Source organism: Pseudorasbora parva, chromosome 13 (genome assembly GCF_024679245.1).
Source record: "Pseudorasbora parva isolate DD20220531a chromosome 13, ASM2467924v1, whole genome shotgun sequence".
NCBI classification, from domain to species: domain Eukaryota; kingdom Metazoa; phylum Chordata; class Actinopteri; order Cypriniformes; family Gobionidae; genus Pseudorasbora; species Pseudorasbora parva.
Genome location: NC_090184.1, coordinates 24186020 through 24211408, shown reverse-complemented (window position 1 = coordinate 24211408; position 25389 = coordinate 24186020). Strand labels below are relative to the sequence as shown.

Here is a 25389-nt window from a genome sequence, read left to right as displayed (position 1 = left end):
TTGGATATTCTAGCTCCACCCATTAGGCCTAAATTGCATGCCTTCCCACTGGCCATCTAGCAAGGAGGAGCTGGACTTAAGCTCCGCCTTCACCCACTTGCTGTGCAGCCATCACAGGAATAATTTTAAAATATAAAAGTAATTTTAATTTAAAGATAATTAATGGAATAAAACGTAAATATATTAAAATAAACAGTTTAGTTAATTTTATGAATGTAAGTTAGTGTTTTATGAATGTAAGTTAGAATGAAGGAATATTTTTTGAAGAAAAAACCCCTCTGGTCACCCTTCCTTTTTTAGCATTTTTAATTTTAAATAGTTTTTAAATGATCATGTGACATTTTTTAAAGCCTGCCCATACAGTTCCCACGTAATCTCTTAATTAACAATTACGCAGTAACGCCTATAGAGGATACTTTTTGGCCTGAAAACGTTTCTGTCTTGACTAAAACATGAAGGGTAACAAACCAGGGATCACTTGGACCCTCTTTCGTGCAGGGATCACTTGGACCCTCTGTCGTGAACCGGTTGCATAAGAGCTGGATATGGGCTTGAGCTAGTTAAATAGTAATGTAAGCAAGGTGAATTCACTCTCTCTGCAAACTGAGCACGAGGACGACAGCTCAACATGTCTGGAAATGACTTTGAATCGATAGAGAAGATTCTGGAGGCACATGTACCCGAGGCAGAACTCAGAGAAGTCAGAAGACTGCTGTTTGGAAAAGAGCTAAAGTGAGTCACAGACGCACGTTCACTTCTAAACACAGACTACACATCCCAGAATTCAGTGATGGAGGGAGGGACGTGCGATGACTTAATTTTAACGGATATAGCTACATCTGAAACAAGTAACGTTACATTAGAATAACTGGTTGTCGCCAAAGAGCGAAATCTAAACTTATGTTTTTTAGTGTCATTGCTTCGTAACTACATACAGAAAAGGTTGAAACTGAGTAAATGATTTATGGTGGACTTTGGCCAAAAAAAGGGGAAAAAAGTATGGGGTTGACGATTACGTCATCGAGTTGAATTTGATGTAAACTGTCGACGTGCTCTGATTTTATTTGACGTTATATCGCTCTCATAGATGTACCATAGGTAACTACTTTTAACTTTTTTGTTAAAATTCAATTTTACATTATTTAGAAGGTAAATATTGTTATGCACACTTATATAGCCTAACATTTAAACAAAACATGACATGCTACACATAACAACAACCAAAGTTTGCTTGTTTCTCCAAAAACATGGAACATTTTATAGTCTACTTGACAAATCCGTACACCTTTAAATAGATAATGTAAGAGAAATACAATTAAAAATCTACATTGCCCGGTATAATATGTTTGGTGGTTTTCTTTAGCCTACATTCTTCATGGTCCCTCATCTCATTTTTATACTGAAAAGAAAGCATCTTTTGAAAAAGAGCGTAGCCAACAGATCAAAATGTATGATTCATTTACTGACCATTACTTACAATAATCTCTGTTTTCCCTATTTGCTGGAATTTTCATAATGTGTTGTAGTTAATCCGCTTTGTAATACATCAATTTCAGGAAGCTCAGCCTTCCCCAGAGTGCAATAGAAGCAGCAGCAGAGCAAGATTTTGATTTGAAAGGTTATGTGTTTGAGGCTTCTCCAGAACAGCTCAGACCACCCAGAACTGTCCGCGTGGGACTCATTCAGAATAAAATAGTCCTACCCACTGATGCTCCTGTGCTTGAACAGGTGAGAAAATGAAGTGGACGCTACATTATAATGCCCAGGTGGCACAATTTTGCCCTGCCAAAATCAATTACAGGCTAAGACAAATTTTATTTATTTGAATTTGGCTTAGTTTTTTCATTTTGCTTTCACAGATCACAGCTCTGCACAAGCGTGTGGGGGAAATGGTAGAGGTGGCTGCCATGTGTGGGGTCAATATCGTATGTTTCCAGGAAGCCTGGAGTGAGTACACACGCACACGCACGCACATACATACATATATCTGAACAGTTAAATCCATGATGAAGATGCAGCTGGAATACACTCTTATTTTGGTAGATACATTTATATTTATTTGTTTTTAAAGGCCAAACTTGCTATTGAGGATGGTTGTTTTAATTAATCAGACCACACTTAATAAACAAGGAATATTTCTGATGATATTTTCAAAATTTTGGAATGTATTTTTACTTCACTACTTAAAAAGAACAGCTCTACAGTAGCTCATAGTTGACAAAAATATGATCAGTATGAAAGATGATCAAATCTGCATGTACAATTATGAATTAATTTAAATCTATTTTACAAATACATTTGGATGAAATATAGCATGTCACACTGCTGGACACTGTTCAACACAAGATCAGCTAACCATATTCAGTCAGAAAAGTAACTTTTTTTATTCTATGGATTGGCTTTCTATAAACCATTTCCTGTTGTCCTCAAAGCAAGTACTGGGCTTATTTATGTGCAGAGTTTATAGGATCGGAAGGATTTTTGACCTTCAGTGACGTAACATGCCTGTGAAGACATCAGCACAATCTGGTTTAGAGAGCATAGCAGGGCCATAGTGACGAAGTTTAAGCTGCGCTCATAGTTTGTCTGTTTGTGTTGGCCGTGACGTGCTGTAGAAAGGGAGTCGCATGTGACTTATGAGTCATTCAGTCCCTTTGGGTCCCAATAGGTTCCGTTGCCCAGGTTTGAACCCCCGTAACCACCATCCCATGTAAACCTTTGAACCCTGGGCTCTGATTTCCTGTTTTTTAATGCAGATCTATGAAGTATGTTTGCTTTGTTTGTAGTCATTTAAAAATGCCATGTAAACAAAAATCATTTCGTCCTGCTCTAAACAAAACAACAACTGCTAATGAAAAACATGACCATAAACTCATCCACTGCACTTTTCATCCTCCCTCTTAGCAAGAAAAACAACATTTTATTGGACACCAAGGAGAATCAATTTTCGACAGATTAAACTCCCATAAATAAAAAACAGATCTAATTAAATCTTTTAGGTAAAAAAATTAAGCATAATTTTCTCTCCTTTTGGTTCCTTTCATGTCCTTAGCAATGCCTTTTGCGTTTTGCACACGAGAGAGGGAGCCCTGGACGGAGTTTGCCGAATCGGCCGAGGACGGGCTCACCACACGCTTTTGTATTCAGGTAAGAATTGAATAAGTAATCTTCATGTAAAAGTTACACGCATCATTTGCTACGAATCATCATCTTGATATACAGTCAAATGTGTAACCTCAGTCCCCAAATTGATCATTTGTTCACTCCTCATACTCAAGACGAGGCTGTATTTCAGGCAGCATGGATTGAATCATTTTTTCATTTTGTGCCTATTGCTAAGGGAGTCACTTTTGATAAAGGGCATGTTAGTTTTAACTGGTGTGGTGCTGTGCAGCTGCTTTGAGGCTGGTGATTTGTTAATGAAAGTAGCAGGAGGTTAAGCCCACAGAGGGGACGAGGACGCACTGACCACAGCGAGAGCCACAGACGATGAGCACTGCAGCACGTAACTGTGGAATCTTCTGACACTGAACTCTGAGGAATTATGTGGCCTTTGACTGTTTACAGAGGAACTGCATCTATCATTTTGCAAATATGTCCTAATACCAATCAGAGCTGTGTTTGAATAATTATTTTTTTGTTTTTGGTACACTTTCCTTTTAATATTGTTCAATTACACTTTTTTCCATCATGCAGGTTCTTCAAGATCATTTATGGAAGAAAAAAAATCATATTTCATGAAATATCATAATTCATGTTCATAAAACGACTTGAATATAGAGTACCTCTTCTACAATGAGAATTCTTTTAATGAAAAAAGTAAATAAAGACATGTAATTAGTATTAAATGAACAATACTAAAATAAAACTCTTTTAACTGATGTATTAAAATTCATTTTGGGTTTTTTTCAGCATAAAAAAGTCAGGGTGATACAAGTGTCCTGATATAAAAATGAAGAAAAAGCCTCATAAAAATTATATATTATATTATAAAATACTATATTAGATTATATATACCATTAAGTAAAATAACATTTTAGTACAAAAATGTTTTTGTTTTTTTTAAATAACTCACTTTGTCACCAAATCAAAGTCATGTGTTGTGACCAGCAAGAAAATACATAAAACACTCTACCACAGAGACGACAACTCTCAAGTATGAAAAATATCAGATAAATTTGGCATTTTATGACAAGACAAAGTGATTTCATGTGGGAAAATGTCATGTAGTGACCACCCTGCTAATACTGAAAGCATTTGTGCTTGGTTTTCTTTTTGCAGCTGGCCAAAAAATACAACTTGGTTGTGGTGTCTCCCATTTTGGAGAGAGATGAGATCCACGGTGGAACATTGTGGAACACAGCAGTGGTGGTGTCCAATAATGGCAGTGTTCTGGGCAAATCACGGAAGAATCACATTCCCCGTGTGGGAGACTTCAACGAGGTCAGTGTCACCCTCTGCATAACAGCCAAACAACTGTCAGTGTGACACAACACAGCTACAGTGACGCTCTGTATCAATAGAGTGTCATCACCTATTTACATTAAGCTAACATTATATAATTAAGCTGTAAATAAATATTAATACAGTGCAGTCCAAAAGGCTGAGACCATTAGTGAAAATGCTTATATTTGTAATACTGCATGTTAATTTGCATATTTATAATAATCATTGCATTAAATTTAAAATAAAAACATGACAAAAATGCTTTTATTGTATTAAAATATATTTTATTGAAAGAAAAATGTCAGAAGGTATATTTGTTTTTATGACAGCGGCACTCCAGCTGCATGAATTCCACAAGTTTGTGTAAAACCTGAAGATCACGTTCTCCAACATTCTTGAGAATGATCCAAAGAGTCTCTTGAGATTCAATAGAAAGAACATCTGTACAAAGATGTCAAAAAAATACTTATTTGAATAGTGAAAGAAATAGTACAGAATCGCTTTTTCATTTTATGTTGTAACATTTCATTATTTAAACGTTTTAGAAATTTATAGGCAAAGTTTTTATCAATATTTTGTGCTGCTGCATGGGTCATGTGTGTCTAATCTGTATTGAATAACTGAAAGTTCAGTACAGCAACTATAGAAATTCTTCTTTTCAGAGATTTGTTCCAGCATGTTAGGTGTCATTTTTCACCTCCAGGTTAAAGGAGTTTGTGTGCGTGTGTATCTGCACTACATGATCCGTGGCACTTTAAGTGGTTCATTTCTCCCGTGCTGTGCTGTTTTTTTCAGTTGTTCCTTTGATCCATTCCACATTGTGATAATGCTTAATACAGGAAATGTGCCCACTTTCTTTTCCTGGAACAAAAGTGAACCTGGTGACAGAGACAGCTCTACTAAAAAATAAACAAATATCAGCACACTGCCAATGCTGCACTTAAAATTCAATGTATTAAAATATGCAACGTTTCAACCCAAAGCTCTGTTCTGTTGTTTTCAGTAAAATAAAGAATTGCATGCTGATCATGTTTAAAAAAAGTTTACACACAAACAAACCTGCATGAATTTTCATGCTGAATCACCTGCATCACAAATGGTCTAATGTTAAAAAATGTATGTTTAGTTGAAAAAAATTATAATTTTCCCTTGCACTGTTTGTTATTATAATACAGCACATTTGTTCGGACTAGTTTAAAGAAAAAAATGAAGGAGGAAAAAAGTAAAAAAAAGAGTACTTTTCTTGTAGAAATTGTAGCCTAAACCTAGATCAGAATGGCTGTGCTTTAGCAATTTTATTACAAAAGATCATTTTTAACTGCAGTTCAAGACTGCTGTAGATATTTCTGCTGATAATGTTTTTAAACAGTACAATAAAAATGAAATAATATTGAGTAATTTACTTTTCAGACACAATATTTAAAGGTAATTTATGTATTTCGATGCCATCAAAAATAGTTCAAACAAATACACAAGAGAATCAACTGTGCAAGAAATGCATTTTTTTCCCTGAATGAATCAGTGATTTGAAAATGGGTACTTTACTCATAATGGCAGTGGCTACGTCTGAATATGCATATTTTCCTACTCTATAGCAGGCAAAAAAACAGTATGTGAAAACAGTAGTAGGCCTATGTCCAGACAGTATTCCTAAAACAGTAATTAAATAGAACCCAAATAACTTACTACTGCTAGTAAGATTCTGAAGTGTACATACATCCAATGGACACTTTACTATCCCATGAGGCCATGGAAGAGGATTTGTGAATGTCAGTGATGTGTACGGTTGCCAACTTCAGAAAAGTTGGAACTTCGTTTTTTCTTTATAGGAAAGCATTGCTTTTATTAAGTTTTTCCTTTTTTAATTCAAAATATTGACAGTATCTGATATTCCAATTTTAAATCGTAGCAAAGTGATGACTTGTTCAAAACAACTACCTACTCAGACAGTATGCGCTTTCGGGTGCATAAACTTTTTTCGTTTAAAAATCAGTGTGTCTGAAAGGATCAGAAAAATAATTCAAAGACTCACTCATAAAACCGTCACTTCATTGCCACCTACTGGCTGAAAAATCACTGAAAAACCTACATTCATACCTACATACTTACTTTGCCTAATACATATATTATAAACAAAGACTATCCCATTTGGATCTGTTCACCTGGCAAATATATGGGTGACTTTTTATGACAATAACCTTTTGATACATGATGTCCACTGCAGTGGAAAGGCTTTAATAGTTGACTAATTTTAAGGAACAACAACAACATCTATTTATAAAGCATATTTAAATAAAATAATCCTAAGTGCTATAAAAACTCCAAAAGCAATATTTACATATTCAAAAGGCTAAGAATAAAAATATGATTTAGGAGTAGATTTAAAAATGTCAAATGAAAAAGCGGACTTCAAAGGAAACATATAGGTGTATAATTACTGTAGGGTGGCCTGCTCATATTTTTTGACTGTATTCTTGTTTGTGTTCATTTTATGACAATGTAAATTCAAAATGACAGTAGTATTATAGTGTTGTATCCCAAGTTCTGGGTGTCTACTATATTTTATTGCAGTGTACAGATCTGTAACCCTCTTAAAATAATTGTTGCATATAAAAGATGAAATAGATTGTAAATGATTACATTCTTGAAAATAGTTTCCTTTATTCTTTAATGTAGCAAATAAAAATGCCTTGAAATCAAAATACAAAATACTAATTTTTTTTTATGGAATGTTATTTTTTTATTAATGTGTTCCCTCATTATCTTTAATCAAAATAACCTCCCCTTCCTCTTACAATGACATCTCGTCTCTTTCCTGATGACATTTTTGATGGGAAACCTGTCAATGAGATCACAGAAATAGCCAAACACAAACATCCAAAGAGTAAAATAAAGTCCAGCCCTATGTTTTTTTTCTTGTTCAAGAAGCCGGTTCACTCATATGAACACTGTAGGAAAAGACTATCGTAACTTAAGTTTCATTGCGTTTTAATTATGCTTATTGCATTTCCATAAAACATCTATTAAACGGACTCTTTTTCATTCTTCCTCTAGTCGACATATTACATGGAAGGCAACACCGGCCACTGTGTATTCCAGACGCAGTTTGGAAAGATCGCTGTTAACATCTGTTACGGCCGACACCACCCTCTTAACTGGTTAATGTACAGCATACATGGGGCTGAAATCATCTTTAACCCCTCGGCCACAGTTGGATTGCTCAGGTATCGTGTTGTACCGCTGTTTTTTCATGGGAATGATGGCGAGCCCGTATTCCCTGATGCTGATGCAGGTTTTGTGTTACAGTGAACCAATGTGGCCGATTGAGGCAAGAAATGCAGCCATCGCAAACCATTGCTTCACCTGTGCCATCAACCGTGTGGGAACGGTATGTGCCACCTGTTGTCCAATAACTGCAAAAAATGGTTTAAACAATTACATAAATGGCCCAATAGACACTCATGAGTCTAAAATATATACAGAGATTGCCAGGAAATGTCCTGTTTGCCCTGACTATGCACTGTTTATTCTGTGATAATATCACAACCACAACTGAAGTAAACTATATATATTTTAATATGATTAGATAAGGGCATGCTAATAATTCAAACAGGATTATACGCCAAACTGCAAATAATGTTACACAGATGAAAAAACAAGTTGAGCTGTGCCTTTTTTTTCTGTGGGTCTGTGGAGTCTGGTCTCTGTTAGTGGTTATAATGTCTTAGAGGGATGACTTTTATTATCAAAGTTAGATACAGTAAACCAATTATCGTTAAATTAGTTTAAAGGGGAGTTATTTGGACAGTCTGTTATGCAGTGCCGGTCTCACATATATGAAAGCATTGGAGATTCAGATATGTGTTTTCTGCTGCCCTCTACTGATGATTTTTGCAGACCTGACCTGAGCCTTTGAGTCTTGATATAGATCTCTCTTTTCCAGGAGTATTTCAAGAATGAGTTCACATCTGGAGATGGAAAGAAAGGTATCCATTTAGTTTGAGCACTTGTATGTATCTGCATACGTAGGCTGTTTCTTTTGTTTTGTGTATTTCTGTGTATTGTTGGCTTAAACCCTTACTTGTGACTTGCACAAAGGATAATTTCCACAAAAAAATATTTTGTAGCATAGCTAGTTTACAACATTGATAAAAATAAGAAATGTTTCTTGAGCAGCAAATCAGTGTATTAAAATGATTTCTGAAGGATCATGTGACTGACGAATGGAGTAAATGCTGAAAATTCAGTTTTGCATCACATGAATAAATTACAATTTAAATTATATTAAATGTAATTTTAAATAGTTTTTCACTATAAATTATTTTTCACAATATTACTGTTTTTACTGTATTTTGGTCAAATAAATGCAGCCATGGTGAGCATAAGAGACATCTTTCAAAAGCATTACCAACCCCAAAAACTTTGAACGGTAGTGTAAACATGACAGGGTTCCTTGTCTTCCATCGGTCAAACAAACAGAAAGTCCACCACAAACTCCAACCATGGTTTGAGCCAGTATTTAATTTAAAAATAGCGTACTATATAGTTATCTTTGCATTTGCATACGGTGGATCCAGTAAGTATTCACAGTGCTTCACTTTTTCCCCATTTTGCTAGGCTGTTACAGCTTTACTTCAAAATGGATTAAATGAATTATTTTTCTCAAAATTCTACAAACAACACCCCATAATGACAACATGAAAGAATTTTGTTAGAAATCTTTGCAAATTTATAAAAAAGAAAACATTACATGTACATAAGTATTCACAGCCTTTGCCATGACACTCAAAATTGGTGCATTCTGTTTCTACTGATCATCCTTGAGATGTTTCTAACACTTGATTGGAGTCCACCTATGTTAAATTCAGTTGGTTGGACATGATTTGGAAATACACACACACCAGTCTATATAAGGTCCCACAGTTAACAGTGCATGTCAGAGCACAAGCCAAGCCAAGAAGCCTAAGGAATTGTCGGTAGACCTCCGAGACAGGATTCTATCAAGACACAGATTTGGGGAAGGGTACAGAAAAATGTCTGGAGCAATGAAGGTCCCAATGAGCGCATAAATGGAAGAAGTTTGGAACCGCCTGGCCAAACTGAGCAATCAGAGAAGTGGCTTAGTCAGGAAGGTGACCAAGAAGCTGATTGTCACTCTGACAAAGTTCCAGTGTTTATCTGTGGAGAGAGGAGACCCTTCCAGAAGAAAAGCCATCTCCACCAATAATGCCTGTGTGGTTGAGCGACCAGACAGGAGCCACTCCTCAGTAAAAGGCATATGACAGCCTGTCTCGAGTTTGCCAAAAGGACTCTCAGACCATGACAAACTAAATTCTCTGGTCTAAAGAAACAGAGATTGAACTCTTTGGCCTGAATGGCAAGTGTCATGTCTGCAGGAAACCATGCACAGCTCATCACCTGGAAAATACCATCTCTACCGTGAATCATGGTGGTGACAGCATCCTGCTGTGGGGATATTTTTCAGCGGCAGGAACTGGGAGACTAGTCAGGATTACGTGAAATATGAATGCAGAAATGTACAGAGACATCCTTGATGAAAACCTGCTCCAGTGTGCTCTGGACCTCAGACTGGGGTAAAGGTTCACCTTCCAACAGGACAATGACCCTAAGCACACAGCCAAGATAACAAAAGAGTGGCTATGGCACAACACGTGGTTAAGTGAATGTCCTTGAGTGGCCCAGGCAGAGCACAGACTTGAACCCGATTGAACATCTTTAGAGATCTGAAAAAGGCTATGCACTGATGCTCCCCATCCAACCTGATGGAGCTTGAGAGGTCCTGAGAGAAACTGCCCCAAAATAGTAGGTGTGCCAAACTTGTAGCATCATACTCAAAAAGATTTGAGGCTGTAATTGGTGCCAAAGGTGCTTCAACAAATTATTGAGCAAAGGCTGTGGATACTTTGGTATGTGATTTTTTTTTTATTTATTTTTTTTTTAATTTATTTTATTTTTTTTTAAATACATTTGCAAAGATTTCAAACAAACTTCTTTCATGTTGTCATTATGGGGTATTGTTTGTAGAATTCAGGGAAAAAATATAAATAATGATTTTAAATAAATGTAATTTTTGAATAAGGCTGTAACATGAAGTGTGGAAAAAGTAAAGTTGTAGTAAATACTTTCCGGATCCAATGTATTTTTATCTTACATAATATTTTAAATTATTAAAATGAGCGTATTTTCTCATAAGTAGAAGTGCATTTCTCATAAGTCACTCATAGATGGCACTCTCAGCCTAGTTATTCAATTTGGGTCAAAACCTAAAGATCATTCGTGTCGGTATACAAATGTGAGTACAGTTGGCTCTTTCCCATAGTTTAGTGTTGCTGTGTGTCAGCATATAAAAGATCTGCGTCTCAATCTGTCAATCTAGCATCTGTGTCGGTGATGCCCTGAGGACAAGGGACCTTGTTCAAAGGTGTCGTGTTCCTAAAGCTCTGGTCTGTCAGGTTCTGTTCTCGCTTTCAGCCCTCATTACTGTTGCATTAGCCTTCAACCTGGACACAAAATCCCCCTCTTCTGTTTTACATGCATGCACAGCTTCTATGTAACATGACCAGGGTAACACAGACATAGGCTATGCCATGCACAAGCATGTATATGAGCAAGTTTTTCATTAACAGGGTACAGAATACAGTCTAAAATTATTTTATTATAAGCTAGATTTTCTTTCCCTACATGAAAATGTTGAACACCAGCCTCAGGAGATGAAACTAGATATTTTACAAGTAGTTTTATTTTTCATTCGTTTTCTATGAGGCTTGTATGTTTTGCAGCCATTAGCTAAATTTGGGACATGAGCAAATACAGTTTAAACTTATAGATGAGCTAATAAACAAATGTATAGATAAAAACTAGGCCAGAATGAGTCATTTGAAATCAAATGTTGATTTTGTAGTTAATAAACTTATACGTTTGGGGTCAATATTATGAAATTAATGTTTTCTATTGATCAAAGAATGCTTAAATCAGTTTCCTTTAAAAAACAAAAATGATTAATAACCACAACTGTTTTCAACGTTGATGATAAAAAGAAATGTTTAATTGAGCATCAAATTAGCATATTCAAATGATTTATGAAGGATCGTGTATGTGACTACTTTTAAAATCACAAAATCATATTGAATCCAAACTTTTAAATGGTGGTGTGCATATTATTTCTGATTTGCCTTATCCATAGCGCACCATGACTTTGGCCAATTTTATGGCTCCAGCTATGTAGCTGCACCTGACGGCAGCAGATCCCCAGGATTATCCAGAACCCGTGATGGCCTCCTGGTAACAGAGCTCGACCTGAACCTAAATCGTCAAGTTGCAGACAAATGGAACTTCAAGGTGGGATAAAAATCAATACAGTGCATTTCTTTCAGAAAGATATCTCATCATGCTTATCATCAGAGAGGTTTATTCCCTTTCAGGACTGTTCATATTCTATAAATAATCAGGACCATCCCTAGTAGTGTCTGTGTGCTGTTCACACATCATGTGCATCTCCCCACAGATGACTGGAAGGTATGAAATGTACGCAGATGAGCTGAAAAAAGCCGTCCAGCATGACTTCAAACCTAACATTGTTAAGGAGTGAGCTTATCAGGAAAACACGAGTGTCAAGACCCCCTGAGAGGAACTGAGCTTTCTGCTGAAAGCCACTCTGCAGATGCAGGAGAAGAACCACATTATGTATTATGGATATGTATGTCTCTTTATGTGAATTTAACAAAATAATTTATATAATTTAATCATCTTCATTTTTAAGGTGAATAATGGAATGATGCATTTAATTAAAATACAAATCCAACTTTTATTCATTTCCTAAATGCAACTATATATTTCATAAAAATAAAGTTTGCCATATCATATCAATATTCCTTATGTTCTTTAACAGAAAAAGCACAAGCTGATGTAATCTGATACCTGATGCAATGTCTTAATCACAAAAATAACATTTTAACATGAATGATCAAAGATTAAATAACAGAATTATGGCTGGTGGAAACACCATAGTGCAAGCATGTCATTCTTCTGCCATTTTGTCACGACTGAACCATCTGAAACACTGAGCAGGCGTAGTGTTCACAAGCAAACAGCAAAGCAGTCACAACACTTCAGACCATTTCAAACGCTGCATGACTCCATTCAATAAAACAACTGACGTAAACTTCTTAACGTAGTGTTTCTGTTCTCTCTCTGAGGAATTAACAGTGGAATTACACCAAAACATAATAATGAGAATTTAAAAACAAAATTTTGTAATTTACACTGAAATGGGTCTAATACTGTACTAGTGCTATGGGTTTGAAATGTACTTTATGGTTCACACACAGTTTAGTCACCCACAAAGCAGCCAAACTCTCTCTTGCTACTCTACATGAGGTTATGACAGATGTCCAGGTGATTTTGTTCTTGAGGAAACCCCTGGAGTAAGTGATTCCACACGTATTGCACCTATGAAATGTTTCTTTCCCGACAGTGGAATATAATTTAACATACTGAATTTATCATATCTTACCTGAGTTTTTAAAAACAGCTTCCCTCCTTTACCATAATTAAAATCTTTCACTGTATGCTCAATTAAGTGGCTTCCAAGAGAAATAATGCAATAAAAAAAGCACACAACCCCTAGATTTTGCAAGGTTACCCTGAACAGTCAAAAAATCTTCATCTTTACATGAATGAAAAACATTATGTACATTCCTCCTCTACCTCTTACAGTGGCAGAGACCATACAAATCAAATGAGCTACATAAAAATAGAAATCCACATCACAATAATGATGAGTTAAAGATACATACCATCTCCCTTTCCTTTCTGTGTGAATATTTCATTCTGTAGCCGGTGTAGCACCATAGTAATGTTTTGTGTGACACTATAGCTCTTATGAGGACCATAGCCAGAGGTGACACATACTACCTGCTATTGGCCAGAAGCGCTGGTACCTTTTGGCAAAAATGCTACCCAGCCAACCACAGTGGAAGCTAAAGGGGTGTTAAATGTGTGTTCGAGTCAAAAGCCGTCAAGACTCAATCATCTTTGTAGATGAACAGAATATCTTCGTCAGTTCCATAGCTCCTTCTGGCCTCTTCAAAATTGCTAAAGCTAGTGCAGCACACACCTGTCAATCAAAAAGATTTAAATATATGAGACACACAATTGTAATGTTTCTGCTATGTGTAACGATTCTCAGTTATAAAAATAACCATAATTATAATAAATGAGGTAGATGATTCTAAGATCTAAGTGGCCTCAAAAAAGTATTTGAACACATTGTATAAATTGCATCAGATAATGAAGTATCAAACATATTAAAAAGGCACATATACATACACACATATACATATATACATATATACACACACACACACACACACATACATGTATATACATAAATACACAAACACCAGTCAAGCATAATATTATGACCACCTTCCTAATATTGTGTTGGTCCCCCTTTTGCAGCCAAACCAGCCATGACCCTTTAAGGCATGGACTCCACTAGACCCCTGAAGGTGTGCTGTTATCTGGCACTAAGAAGTTAGCAGCAGATCCTGTAAGTTGTGAGCTAGGGCCTCCATGGATTGGACTTGTTTGTTCAGCACATCCCACAGATGCTCGATTGGATTGAGATCTGGTGAATTTGGAGGCTAAGTCAACACCTCAAACTCGTTGTGCTCCTCAAACTATTCCTGAACCATTTTTGCTTTGTGGCAGGGCGCATTACCCTGCTGAAAGAGGACACAGACACCTGGGAATACCGTTTCCATGAAGGGATTTACATGGTCTACAACAACGCTTTCTGTAGGTGGTATGTGTTAAAGTAACATCCACATGGATGGCAGAACCCAAGATTTCCTGGCAGAACATCGCCCAAAGCATCACACTGCCTCCGATGACTTGTCTTCTTCCCATAATGCATCCTGGTGCCATGTGTTCCCCAGGTATTTTACGCACACACACCTGGCCCTCCACGTGATGTAAAATAGCGTGATTCATCAGACCAGGCCTCCGTGGTCCCGTTCTGATGCTCATGTGCCCACTGTTGGTGCTTTCGGCGGTGGATGGGTCAGCATGTGCACCCTGACTGGTCATGCCTTTCTATTAGAACCAGCATTAACTTCTTGAGCAATTTGAGCTACAGTACCTCATCTGTTTGATCAGACCATACGGGCCAGCCTTTACTTCCCACGTGCATCAATGAGCCTCGGCCACCCATGACCCTGTCGCCAGTTTCACCACTGTTCCTTCATTGAGGAAGAGATGGCGCCAGAAAGCATTGTGGGACAATAAGCCTGTGGAGGGAGTCTGAAACCCTGGGTCTGGCCATACATGTGGAAGCACATTTGACATGTGCCACCTACCTAAACATTGTTGCAGACCAAGGACACCACTTTATGACAATTGTGTTTGCTGGTGGCCTCTTTCAGCAGGATAATGCACCCTGCAACACTGCACACATTGCTCAGTAATGGCTGATGAACATAACGAAGGATTGAAGGTGTTGCCCTAGCCTCCAAATTTCCCAGATTTCAATTCAATTGAGCATACGTGGGATGTACTAGACCAGCCAGTTCTATCCAATAGTGACTCCACCTCGCAACCTACAGGACATGAAGGATCTGCTGATAGCATCTTGGTCAAAATGTTTTGGTTCATTGTGTGCGTGTATGCATTATAATTATATATATATGTACACACATCAGTTTCAAAAGCAAAATTGTTGATTAGACTTGTATTTAGATGTACTTAGGATGTAGAATATCTAAATACATACGGTCCGAGTAGGCGGGGTTGTTGTAGAAGATGCTGCCGGTATTGCGGTTAAACCCACACACCACCACGAAGTGGCCCTGGTAATCTGGCTTCCTGCAGAAGCATTTCTGACCCACAGGGAGGAAACAGCAGTATTTGACAGGCGTGGAGCACAGCTCACACACCAATACCACTGCGTTGACCAGCACGATGGCCACATGACCCTGCTCCAGGTGACTCTGGATCTCCTGAACTGTAACAGAGCTACAAGAGACAGATGTGATCAGATTTCTTCAAGTATTGCAAAAAAAAGTTTCAGCTGACAGATTTGGATAAAATCTTGTAAGTTTCAGATATGGTGGAACGGTAAATATATATGCACTAGGATAAATGGCTGAAATGTTGTACTATTTTGTCTAAATGGATTAAAAAAAACGTTGTATTTGATTGATTGGAAGCATTCCAGTGTAGAGCATGATAAACAAAGCCATGGGGATAGTGTTCGATTCACAGGGAATGCATGAACCCAGAAAGAAAAATGCTTTAAATCACTTTAGTAAAAATAAAAGAATATGGACATGATTAAATGCATAATTAAATCTAAAATATAACCGATAGCAATACATTAAAAAAGTATTCTTCAGGGGCCAATAATTGTTATATTGTGCAAGGCCAATGAATTTTGACCAATGAACTGCCATGATTTTTCCAGTTATGCTTGAGTATAGCATAAACATTTGTTTATATTTATATTATAGATTGCATCAGCTGAATTAAATATTTTAAAGCTTAGCATAACTAGACAAAAAATACATTTAAAGTGTAAATACATGTAGGTTAACTAACTATATACATCTTCACAATTTTTTCAAGCCTAGAAGAAAGAAAAAAATCCCTGATATTTTTAAGTTTTCCATGACATTGGTATCCTCATATATCAAGCACAATGTGTGAGCAAATAAAAAATGACAAATGTGGAAAAACCTCACCATTTATTCACCAGGACTCCTTTGCTCTCAGCCTTCATAAAGAGTTCATTCACCCTGTCCTCCTCTGTCTCGAAATGCTTTTTGTAGAAAGACTGAAGCAGGAGAACACAGGAAACAGAAAAACGATTCAGATGCCAACGTGATTAGTTATAACATCTGTGTCAGGACTGATCCTTTTACATAAATTACAGCTCCTCCACCATTAAAACTAAAACTTAAACATGGTCCTTTTCTTGGAAAAATGGGACTGAAACACCCCTTTATTTTCTGCACTTCGACTTTGATTACGACTGGAACACATGACACTGACAGCAGCTCATGTACCTGGTTCCTGAAGCCCTTATCCACTCCAAGAGTCTGTGTGCAAAAGCAGTGTCTGACCCCCAGTTTACACATGAGATAAGCCAGGTCAATAGTCCACACACTCTCTGTGAACTCCAAGTCCAAACAAGCTCTCTGAAATTCCTCCTCACTTACTGGATGTAAATACCTGCACAAGCAAACATGAGTTAAAATATTTATCATTAGGGTAATTGTTGCATATCACTTAGGATTCATACTTACTCCAGTACCATTCTCGAACAGGCCAAGCCGCAATCCCAGTGGTACAGCTGCCGGATGACCGGTACATTTAGCATCACATCATCTAGCAGAACAAGGTCAGAAAGGAAGCTGGTAATGTCACTGTGCAACAATGGGCAGCTTTTTGATACATTCACATGATCATGTTCGGTTATTTTGATTGTTTTGTGAACTAAATTATATCAAGCCACTCATTTTATTCAGGTAAATGAGAGCGAATAAATTAACGTTACACCAGCAGCTTCAGGACAATACATTAACTGTTCGTTTCTGCATTTTAATTCAATATATCCGGGTTCTGTATTGCGTCCAGTATTGTATGTCAGAGAAGAGTCATGATTGATTATAATGCTAGTTGGGTTTAACAGCTAACAGCCATCAGATGCTGCACTTAAATGTCATTATGCTACACACAAACTCACCATTCATGATGCAGACTATATGCGTCTCTCTCTCTCTGTTGTTGTGTTGCAGTGATGTTTAATTTCAGGGCTTGATTCATGAAGACGGTCTGCTAGCGGGGTTAGCCGGACAGCCGTTGCCCTCCTATTTTACATCAGACATGCTAAAAATATGTCCATCTTCAGCTCGGTGAAAGATGCTAAGAAACTGTTGTTGAAACGCGGCGAAACGGATACAAACTCGACTTTTTTAACCCACGCCTTGTGGTCATCGCCAGGGACGAATGTTTCACTTCCTGTAAATCCAAATACAAGCGTGCGTCGGCGAATTAAGAACAGGCAGAACTGCGTCCTCTGCTGGAGAGACGAAGAATGTCAAGACCCCACCTCCAAACTAAAACGTTTTTATTCTATGCTTAAATTTATACAATGGTGTAAAAGGCCGATATTTACAGTGGGTACTCTAAAAACAAATTGAATTAAAGTTTAAATAAATAAATTGCACTTGTGGAATTAAATGCGGCTATATGAAACCATATAGACTATATGAAACCCTGTATGAAACGTACGTTTTGTTACTCGTCACTCAGCCCAGTAGGTGGCAGTGCTATCTACTGGGTGGCAATAAAATCCCCGGAAATTCTAAAGCACACCGAAGAAAAACATTTTGTGGACGTTCTGTGCTCGTTAGGGTGAGTTTTAATTAATTTCACACACAAAAAAAGAAAATTGAAACGTGTCTTCGGTAATTATTTTTCGATGGGTGTCCAAATAATTCAGAGATTCTAGAGTTCTGTGGGGTTTATTTTTTGATCATTTACGATAAACATCAAGCTATTGAGTCTGACCCATTCATTTACCGATAACGTAACGTTAGTCTATTCATCGGCCATTAGCTTTCACCTACACTTAATACAAAGATTGACTTTATGTCGAAGTTATTTTTCATCCGTCAAATGTTACATTGTGTCTTACATTCTCTCGCTCTCTCTCTCTCTCTTACAGTTCACAGACAACTTGTTAAGATGTCGATTGGAGTGCCCATTAAAGTTCTTCATGAAGCAGAGGGACACATAGTCACCTGTGAAACCAACACTGGGGAGGTTTACAGGGGCAAACTCATCGAGGCTGAAGACAACATGAACTGCCAGGTACTACCGTAAGATTGGACATAGATATAGCAAACACATTTTAAGGCATGATAATAAAAGCGTATCACCTGAAAGCTGTGTAATTTTCTCCTTATAGATATTCTTCAAGTAGAGTTGAATTTTTAGTTGTTTCATCAGTCTTTCTATCGGATATTATTCTTTCATAACAAGTTTTGCACAAAATAAAAGCACTCCTCTGTCTGAAAGGCTGCCTTATCCATTACTATCCATCTTAAAATTCCTCCAGATGGCAAACATCACCGTCACATACAGGGATGGCCGTGTATCTCAGCTGGAACAGGTGTATATTCGTGGCAGTAAGATCAGGTTCCTCATCCTGCCTGACATGCTGAAAAACGCTCCTATGTTAAAGAGTATGAAGAACAAAAATCAGGCAGCTGGTGCAGGTCGAGGAAAAGCAGCTATTCTTAAAGCCCAAGGTATATACAGCCTTTTGAACCCAGTCCACACATCTTGCATTAGAAACATGTGTTTTTGTGACAATATTTATATTTTTATGTTGTGAAGATGATATTGAACTATGTTTGCATTGATGTTTTTGCAGTGGCTGCCAGAGGACGTGGGCGTGGTGGACCAGGACGAGGGAACGTATTCCAGAAGAGACGCTAATTTTATATTGATCGGTTTTTTTTAATTGTTTAAATAATTTTACCAGCATTTTGGTTTGATCTGTTTTATAATGTTCTTTTTATGCTTGGAGAAATAAATGGGTGATTTTTGTATTTTTAAAATGATTCTGATCTTTTTCTTTTTTTTCCTGGAGGGGGCTCTTTCTAATTTCTGTATTTATCGGTCATATTTGATGAGCTGTCAAGTACTAAGATGTACTACAGAGAGGACACATTTTAGAGCATTTTTTTGTTATAATTATTATAAGGTGTTCAGGAGCTGTCGGTCATCGCTGAGAGGATTCAACCACATGATTTTCATGGGTTTTACGCTGTTATAGACACTGGCTTGCAAATGTGCAGAGTGCAAATGCTACTGGTACTATCTAACCGACAATTAACCAAATACGTGCTGATGGCTAGCGGGAATATATTGGCACATTCATTATTCCTGCATGATAAGAAAGTACATTCAAAGCATGTGTAAATTCTGAGAGGTGTAGTAGATACGAGGTAGCAAGAAGACGCATAGTGTTCTGACCTTACATCAAGTAGTTGTTTCATAGTGGACTTTTCTTCAGCAATGGCCCTTAAGGATGTCTGCAGTGATTGTTACCACTGCTTTTTTGATTATCAAACACCTGTAATGCTCGTTATTACTAAAAAAAGAGTAGGAGGACTCTTCAGACTGATACAGTTAGCGATCCTCACCTATGTTGTCATGTGAGTATATTTTTATAATATTAAAATTAGATAATTCACAGCATTTTTGCACTTTAAAAGAAATATTGATTTAATCTACTTGTATTTCTTTCATTTTTAAGTCACTTTGAATAAAAGTGTCATTTGATTTAGAGCGGTGTATGCAATCATGCTCTTGGAGAGCCAGTATCACGCAGAGTTTAGCTCTAACTAGTAAACACGTTCAGCTGGAGTTAAACTCTCCAGGACAGTGGCCCCAGGCTTGTTTATTAGGGACTGAATTTAAAGTTAAGATTTCACATCTTTTCTTTTTTATATATATACATATGTACAGTGCTGTGTAAAATTTTCACCAAAAATGGTTTTAAGCCAGTTATTTACCATTAATTATAATAATCCATTGTGAATTAATTTTTTAAAAAATTGTATGCTCAAGGAGTCTGACAACAGCCGGTATGCTACACGCACAGATCTGATCTCGCCATCATCAAGTCTTGCATGGAAAAAAATGGGACTGAAAAAATCCAAAAGAACTGTGGCAACTTCTCCAAAGCTTGTTCAGTTAGGGACACTAAAAAAAAGTTTTTCAACTAAATATCCAAATCAAATGTATTTATTAGGTCTTAATTAATTGTATAAACTATAATACTGATCTGCTAACATTGGTAACATTGACTTGACTTCACAAAGCTACAGTACTATGAAAAGTTTTAGGCACTTGTGTATTGATGTTGTAAAGTGATGCTTTCAAAAAAAAAGTCATAGTTTATTAATTAACTAAATCAAATCAACATTTCCATCCGTTGTGTTTAAAACAGCTTGCACAGTTTTGGTAGCTTTGCAGGTTGGTTTCTTCAAGAGTCTTGGAGATGTTGCCACAGTTCTTTTTTATTTTGTGTTTCTCAGTTTGTTTCGCAGATCTCCGTGTGGAGCATACCGGCTATTGTCAGACTCCTTGTGCATATAAAAATATTACTGGATTATTACAATTAATGGCAATGTTTGAAATGTAAATTGATATTTCCTACTGACACACTATAGCAAAATATATAAATAGCTTGCTGTTCAGGTAAACTTAATATCTGTATACTTTTTAAAGATATGCCTGCTGGCATCAGCGCATTTACCAGGAGAAAGACTCAGTGATCAGCTCGGTCAGCACGAAGGTGAAAGGAAACATTTTGACCAATTCTCCCATTGAGGGAATTCATGTTTGGGACGTATCTGAATATGTCATCCCACCCCAGGTATCTAATTTGTTTGACAGAAACCCATTGCAGAGGAAATACAGTGGTTTCTTTGTTCAACAGACAATTTTTTTAGAAATTAATTCCATTTTTATTTTTTGGTAGGGAGAAAGCTCTTTCTTTGTGTTAACAAATGTGATTGTCACTCCTGGCCAGACCCAGAGCAGCTGTCCTGAGGTATGATAAAACAGACTTACATATGTCTACTCTCACACATGAGGCACATTGCATTATGAATGATTCCTTTTTTCAGATTCCAAGTAAATTTTCTAAGTGTGACTCAGACAGTGATTGTAAAAAGGGATCCAGTGATGTCCGTGGCAATGGTAAGTTTTCATGTTCATTGAGATGCAAGACATAAGCCAATGCCACAAAGCAAACTCTGATCCTCCTCGCAGGAGTTCAGACTGGCAAATGTGTGCAATACTCTGGTACGAGCAAAACCTGTGAGGTGATGTCATGGTGTCCGCTTGAAAATGACAACGACATTCCAAAGTGAGTGCCTATGGTAAAAGTTAACTTTGATGCCATTTAGACAATTGAAACTGGGTATATTAATATAGTTTGTGATTGTACAGACCTGCTCTTCTAAGTGGAGCAGAGGACTTCACAGTGCTCATCAAAAACAACATACAATATCCAAAGTTCAGTTTCAGAAAGTAAGTTCACTCATTTGTAGGTCACACATTCACTTTTAGATGAATCGAAACACCATTATGGTAATCATTTGACTCTAAGCTCTTCGATGATGACTAGTTGAAAGAGAAACTTTATTTAAATTCAAATGCAAGTAGGCTGTGTGAATTTGATCCTTTCAAAGTTACGTTTTGTGTTATTTCTAGGCGAAACATTCTGCGGCACATCAACACCACATACTTAAAAACCTGCATGTTTAATCGTGAAACAGATCCAGACTGTCCTATTTTCCGTCTGGGTGACATCGTAAGCGAGGCAGGAGAAGACTTCAGCGCCATTGCTGTTAAAGTCTGTACCTTCAATAATGCTACACATCTGTATAACTTAGACACTACTGTTCAAAAGTGTTTTTTTGTTTTGATACAATATAATGCACTGCAGTTATTCTGCAAGGATACATTATATTGGTCACAAGTTACAGTAAAGACTATTTCTATTTCAAATAAATTCTGTACTGTCATGAGTCATGACAACTCTGAATGTTTGGCGCAGTAAAGGATATGACAGTACTGATATGTTTGGTCTTGGTGGAATAGATCTGCTATGCTGCTGCTACAGAAATTATATATATATATATATATATATATATATATATATATATATACACACACATATATATACACACACATATATATACACATATACAAATATATACACATACATATAAATATATACACACATACATATATATATATATATATATATATATATATATATATTATATATACATACACGTGTGTGTGTGTGTGTGTGTGTGTGTGTATACACACATATATATATATATATATACACACACACACACACATATATATATATATATATACACCCACACACACACATATACATATATATATATATATATATATATATATATATATATATATATATATATATAGTCTTGTTCAAAATAATAGCAGTACAATGTGACTAACCAGAATAATCAAGGTTTTTAGTATATTTTTTATTGCTACGTGGCAAACAAGTTACCAGTAGGTTCAGTAGATTGTCAGAAAACAAACAAGACCCAGCATTCATGATATGCACGCTCTTAAGGCTGTGCAATTGGGCAATTAGTTGAAAGGGGTGTGTTCAAAAAAATAGCAGTGTCTACCTTTGACTGTACAAACTCAAAACTATTTTGTACAAACATTTTTTTTTTTCTGGGATTTAGCAATCCTGTGAATCACTAAACTAATATTTAGTTGTATGACCACAGTTTTTTAAAACTGCTTGACATCTGTGTGGCATGGAGTCAACCAACTTGTGGCACCTCTCAGCTGTTATTCCACTCCATGATTCTTTAACAACATTCCACAATTCATTCACATTTCTTGGTTTTGCTTCAGAAACAGCATTTTTGATATCACCCCACAAGTTCTCAATTGGATTAAGGTCTGGAGATTGGGCTGGCCACTCCATAACATTAATTTTGTTGGTTTGGAACCAAGACTTTGCCCGTTTACTAGTGTGTTTTGGGTCATTGTCTTGTTGAAACAACCGTTTCAAGGGCATGTCCTCTTCAGCATAGGGCAACATGACCTCTTCAAGTATTTTAACATATGCAAACTGATCCATGATCCCTGGTATGCGATAAATAGGCCCAACACCATAGTAGGAGAAACATGCCCATATCATGATGCTTGCACCTCCATGCTTCACTGTCTTCACTGTGTACTGTAGCTTGAATTCAGAGTTTGGGGGTCGTCTCACAAACTGCCTGTGGCCCTTGGACCCAAAAAGAACAATTTTACTCTCATCAGTCCACAAAATGTTCCTCCATTTCTCTTTAGGCCAGTTGATGTGTTCTTTGGCAAATTGTAACCTCTTCTGCACATGCCTTTTTTTTAACAGAGGGACTTTGCGGGGGATTCTTGAAAATAGATTAGCTTCACACAGACGTCTTCTAACTGTCACAGTACTTACAGGTAACTCCAGACTGTCTTTGATCATCCTGGAGGTGATCATTGGCTGAGCCTTTGCCATTCTGGTTATTCTTCTATCCATTTTGATGGTTGTCTTCCGTTTTCTTCCACGTCTCTCTGGTTTTGCTCTCCATTTTAAGGCATTGGAGATCATTTTAGCTGAACAGCCTATCATTTTTTGCACCTCTTTATAGGTTTTCCCCTCTCTAATCAACTTTTTAATCAAAGTACGCTGTTCTTCTGAACAATGTCTTGAACGACCCATTTTCCTCAGCTTTCAAATGCATGTTCAACAAGTGTTGGCTTCATCCTTAAATAGGGGCCACCTGATTCACACCTGTTTCTTCACAAAATTGATGACCTCAGTGATTGAATGCCACACTGCTATTTTTTTGAACACACCCCTTTCAACTAATTCAACTAATTGCCCAATTGCACAGCCTTAAGAGCGTGCATATCATGAATGCTGGGTCTCATTTGTTTTCTGAGAATCTACTGAACCTACTGGTAACTTGTTTGCCACGTAGCAATAAAAAAATATACGAAAAACCTTGATTATTCTGGTTAGTCACATTGTACTGCTATTATTTTGAACAAGACTGTATATATAAAATAAATAAATAAATATAGCCTTGGTGAGCATGGGACTTAAAGGAATAGTTCACCCAACTATTATTCTAATTCTAATTAGACCCCAATGACATGCATTATACGAGCAACGGTCGGAGTTGGAAATCTTAATTTGTGGATACAAACACACCTACATTTTGGATGCCCTGGGGGTAAGCAGATGAACATCAAATTTTCATTTGTAGGTGAACTATCCCTTTAGTTCAAAAACCAACCCCAAACTTTTGAACAATAGTGAATTTATTTTAGTATTTTACTTGGTTATTAGTGAAAGTTCTAGGAGTTCATTATACATACATATAACTGATTGTTTTAACCTGTTAAAGGGTGGTATAATAGGGATTTTCATTGACTGGAGTTGTGACTTGGACTACCCAGAACGCTTCTGCATTCCCAAGTATTCTTTCCGCAGACTGGACAACAAAAATCCTGAAAATAATGTTTCCCCTGGCTACAATTTCCGGTACATTGAACATTTTTGTTTTTGATTATAACATGTTGTATCTAAAGCTATGTTTATTTCTATTGGGTAACAATTTAGTTCTTTCACACAGATATGCTAAATATTATAAAAACAACGGAAGCATCGAATCCAGGACATTGATAAAGGCCTTTGGAATCCGTTTTGATGTGATGGTGTTTGGGCAGGTTTGTCTGCTATAATAATCAGCATCTCAGTCAACCTTCAGATTGGTTTATTCAGTATTGTTTTGTCTCTGTAGGCTGGTAAATTCCATATTGTTCCCGCTATTGTTAATCTTGGGGCCACTCTTGCCTGCCTTAGCTTGGTAAGCACTAGTTAGGTGTTTTTTAATCAACTAATTAAGTCAATTGGCTGTTTATTTACATATTTTCCTGAATCTCTCCCAGGTGACTGCTATTTGTGACTGGTTCATATTTACATTTATGAAGGACGGCGACTACTATGCCAAACATAAATTGATTCACCTGGGTAAAAAAAATGACGGTATGCCACTGGTGAGTAAAAGTCACTTAATTTTTTTGGTGTATTTTGTTTATTTTTATATATTATTTAATTCTATGTTTTATACTATTATAGAGCTCCACGGAGTCCACTTCATATGGGACTCCATGATGGAAGGGACTGGACCGTCAACATCAAAAATGCTCGTTTTTTGTTTTTGTTTTTTTACATTACAGTTCAAAAGTTTGAGGTTGGTAAAGGTTTTTAAATATTTTTGAAAGAAGTGCTTATGCTCACCA

General features: G+C 36.8%; 4 protein-coding genes across 5 annotated transcripts; 3 read left to right on the top strand and 1 right to left on the bottom strand.

The window, feature by feature from the left end:
• The first annotated feature begins 474 nt into the window (after window positions 1-474).
• upb1 (ureidopropionase, beta) lies at window positions 475-12329 on the top strand. Its single transcript, XM_067413575.1, has 10 exons — window positions 475-732; window positions 1557-1728; window positions 1860-1947; window positions 3053-3147; window positions 4282-4443; window positions 7501-7670; window positions 7753-7834; window positions 8390-8432; window positions 11651-11805; window positions 11972-12329. Exons 1-10 carry the CDS (start codon window positions 629-631, stop codon window positions 12053-12055), a joined length of 1155 nt encoding a protein of 384 aa, XP_067269676.1. The 5' UTR covers window positions 475-628; the 3' UTR covers window positions 12056-12329.
• Window positions 12247-17535, bottom strand: gucd1 (guanylyl cyclase domain containing 1). The gene is made up of 6 exons (XM_067413576.1): window positions 17210-17535; window positions 16770-16851; window positions 16530-16695; window positions 16206-16297; window positions 15239-15480; window positions 12247-13582 (listed from the first exon to the last, which is right to left on the bottom strand). Exons 1-6 carry the CDS (start codon window positions 17214-17216, stop codon window positions 13491-13493), a joined length of 681 nt encoding a protein of 226 aa, XP_067269677.1. The 5' UTR covers window positions 17217-17535; the 3' UTR covers window positions 12247-13490.
• Window positions 16786-19091, top strand: snrpd3 (small nuclear ribonucleoprotein D3 polypeptide). Of its 2 annotated transcripts, none has more exons than XM_067413578.1 (4): window positions 16786-16864; window positions 18194-18339; window positions 18587-18779; window positions 18905-19091. In XM_067413578.1, exons 2-4 carry the CDS (start codon window positions 18214-18216, stop codon window positions 18967-18969), a joined length of 384 nt encoding a protein of 127 aa, XP_067269679.1. In that variant the 5' UTR covers window positions 16786-16864; window positions 18194-18213; the 3' UTR covers window positions 18970-19091. The 2 variants fall into 2 exon arrangements, with proteins under 2 accessions (XP_067269679.1, XP_067269678.1); XM_067413577.1 differs by lacking the exon at window positions 16786-16864 and adding an exon at window positions 17755-17880.
• A 122-nt stretch (window positions 19092-19213) lies between these two features.
• On the top strand, window positions 19214-25383 carry p2rx4b (purinergic receptor P2X, ligand-gated ion channel, 4b). Its single transcript, XM_067413580.1, has 11 exons — window positions 19214-19691; window positions 20770-20917; window positions 21023-21094; window positions 21171-21243; window positions 21316-21412; window positions 21496-21576; window positions 21760-21901; window positions 24492-24628; window positions 24720-24813; window positions 24888-24953; window positions 25036-25383. The coding sequence occupies exons 1-11, from the start codon at window positions 19552-19554 to the stop codon at window positions 25366-25368; spliced, it is 1383 nt and encodes a 460-aa protein (XP_067269681.1). The 5' UTR covers window positions 19214-19551; the 3' UTR covers window positions 25369-25383.
• The last annotated feature ends 6 nt before the right edge of the window (window positions 25384-25389 follow it).

Coding starts and splice junctions, on each gene's coding strand:
- snrpd3 (XM_067413578.1), top strand. CDS start 18,214: ATGTCGATTGGAGTGCCCATTAAAGTTCTTCATGAAGCAGAGGGACAC. Junction 18,340..18,586: donor AAGACAACATGAACTGCCAG/GTACTACCGTAA, acceptor AAATTCCTCCAG/ATGGCAAACATCACCGTCAC. Junction 18,780..18,904: donor AGCTATTCTTAAAGCCCAAG/GTATATACAGCC, acceptor ATGTTTTTGCAG/TGGCTGCCAGAGGACGTGGG.
- p2rx4b (XM_067413580.1), top strand. CDS start 19,552: ATGGCCCTTAAGGATGTCTGCAGTGATTGTTACCACTGCTTTTTTGAT. Junction 21,095..21,170: donor CCCAGAGCAGCTGTCCTGAG/GTATGATAAAAC, acceptor TCCTTTTTTCAG/ATTCCAAGTAAATTTTCTAA. Junction 21,902..24,491: donor TCAGCGCCATTGCTGTTAAA/GTCTGTACCTTC, acceptor AACCTGTTAAAG/GGTGGTATAATAGGGATTTT.
- gucd1 (XM_067413576.1), bottom strand. Junction 16,298..16,529: donor ATAAGGGCTTCAGGAACCAG/GTACATGAGCTG, acceptor CTCCTGCTTCAG/TCTTTCTACAAAAAGCATTT. Junction 13,583..15,238: donor CAACCCCGCCTACTCGGACC/GTATGTATTTAG, acceptor TTTGATTGACAG/GTGTGTGCTGCACTAGCTTT.
- upb1 (XM_067413575.1), top strand. CDS start 629: ATGTCTGGAAATGACTTTGAATCGATAGAGAAGATTCTGGAGGCACAT. Junction 733..1,556: donor CTGTTTGGAAAAGAGCTAAA/GTGAGTCACAGA, acceptor CATCAATTTCAG/GAAGCTCAGCCTTCCCCAGA. Junction 11,806..11,971: donor CAGACAAATGGAACTTCAAG/GTGGGATAAAAA, acceptor ATCTCCCCACAG/ATGACTGGAAGGTATGAAAT.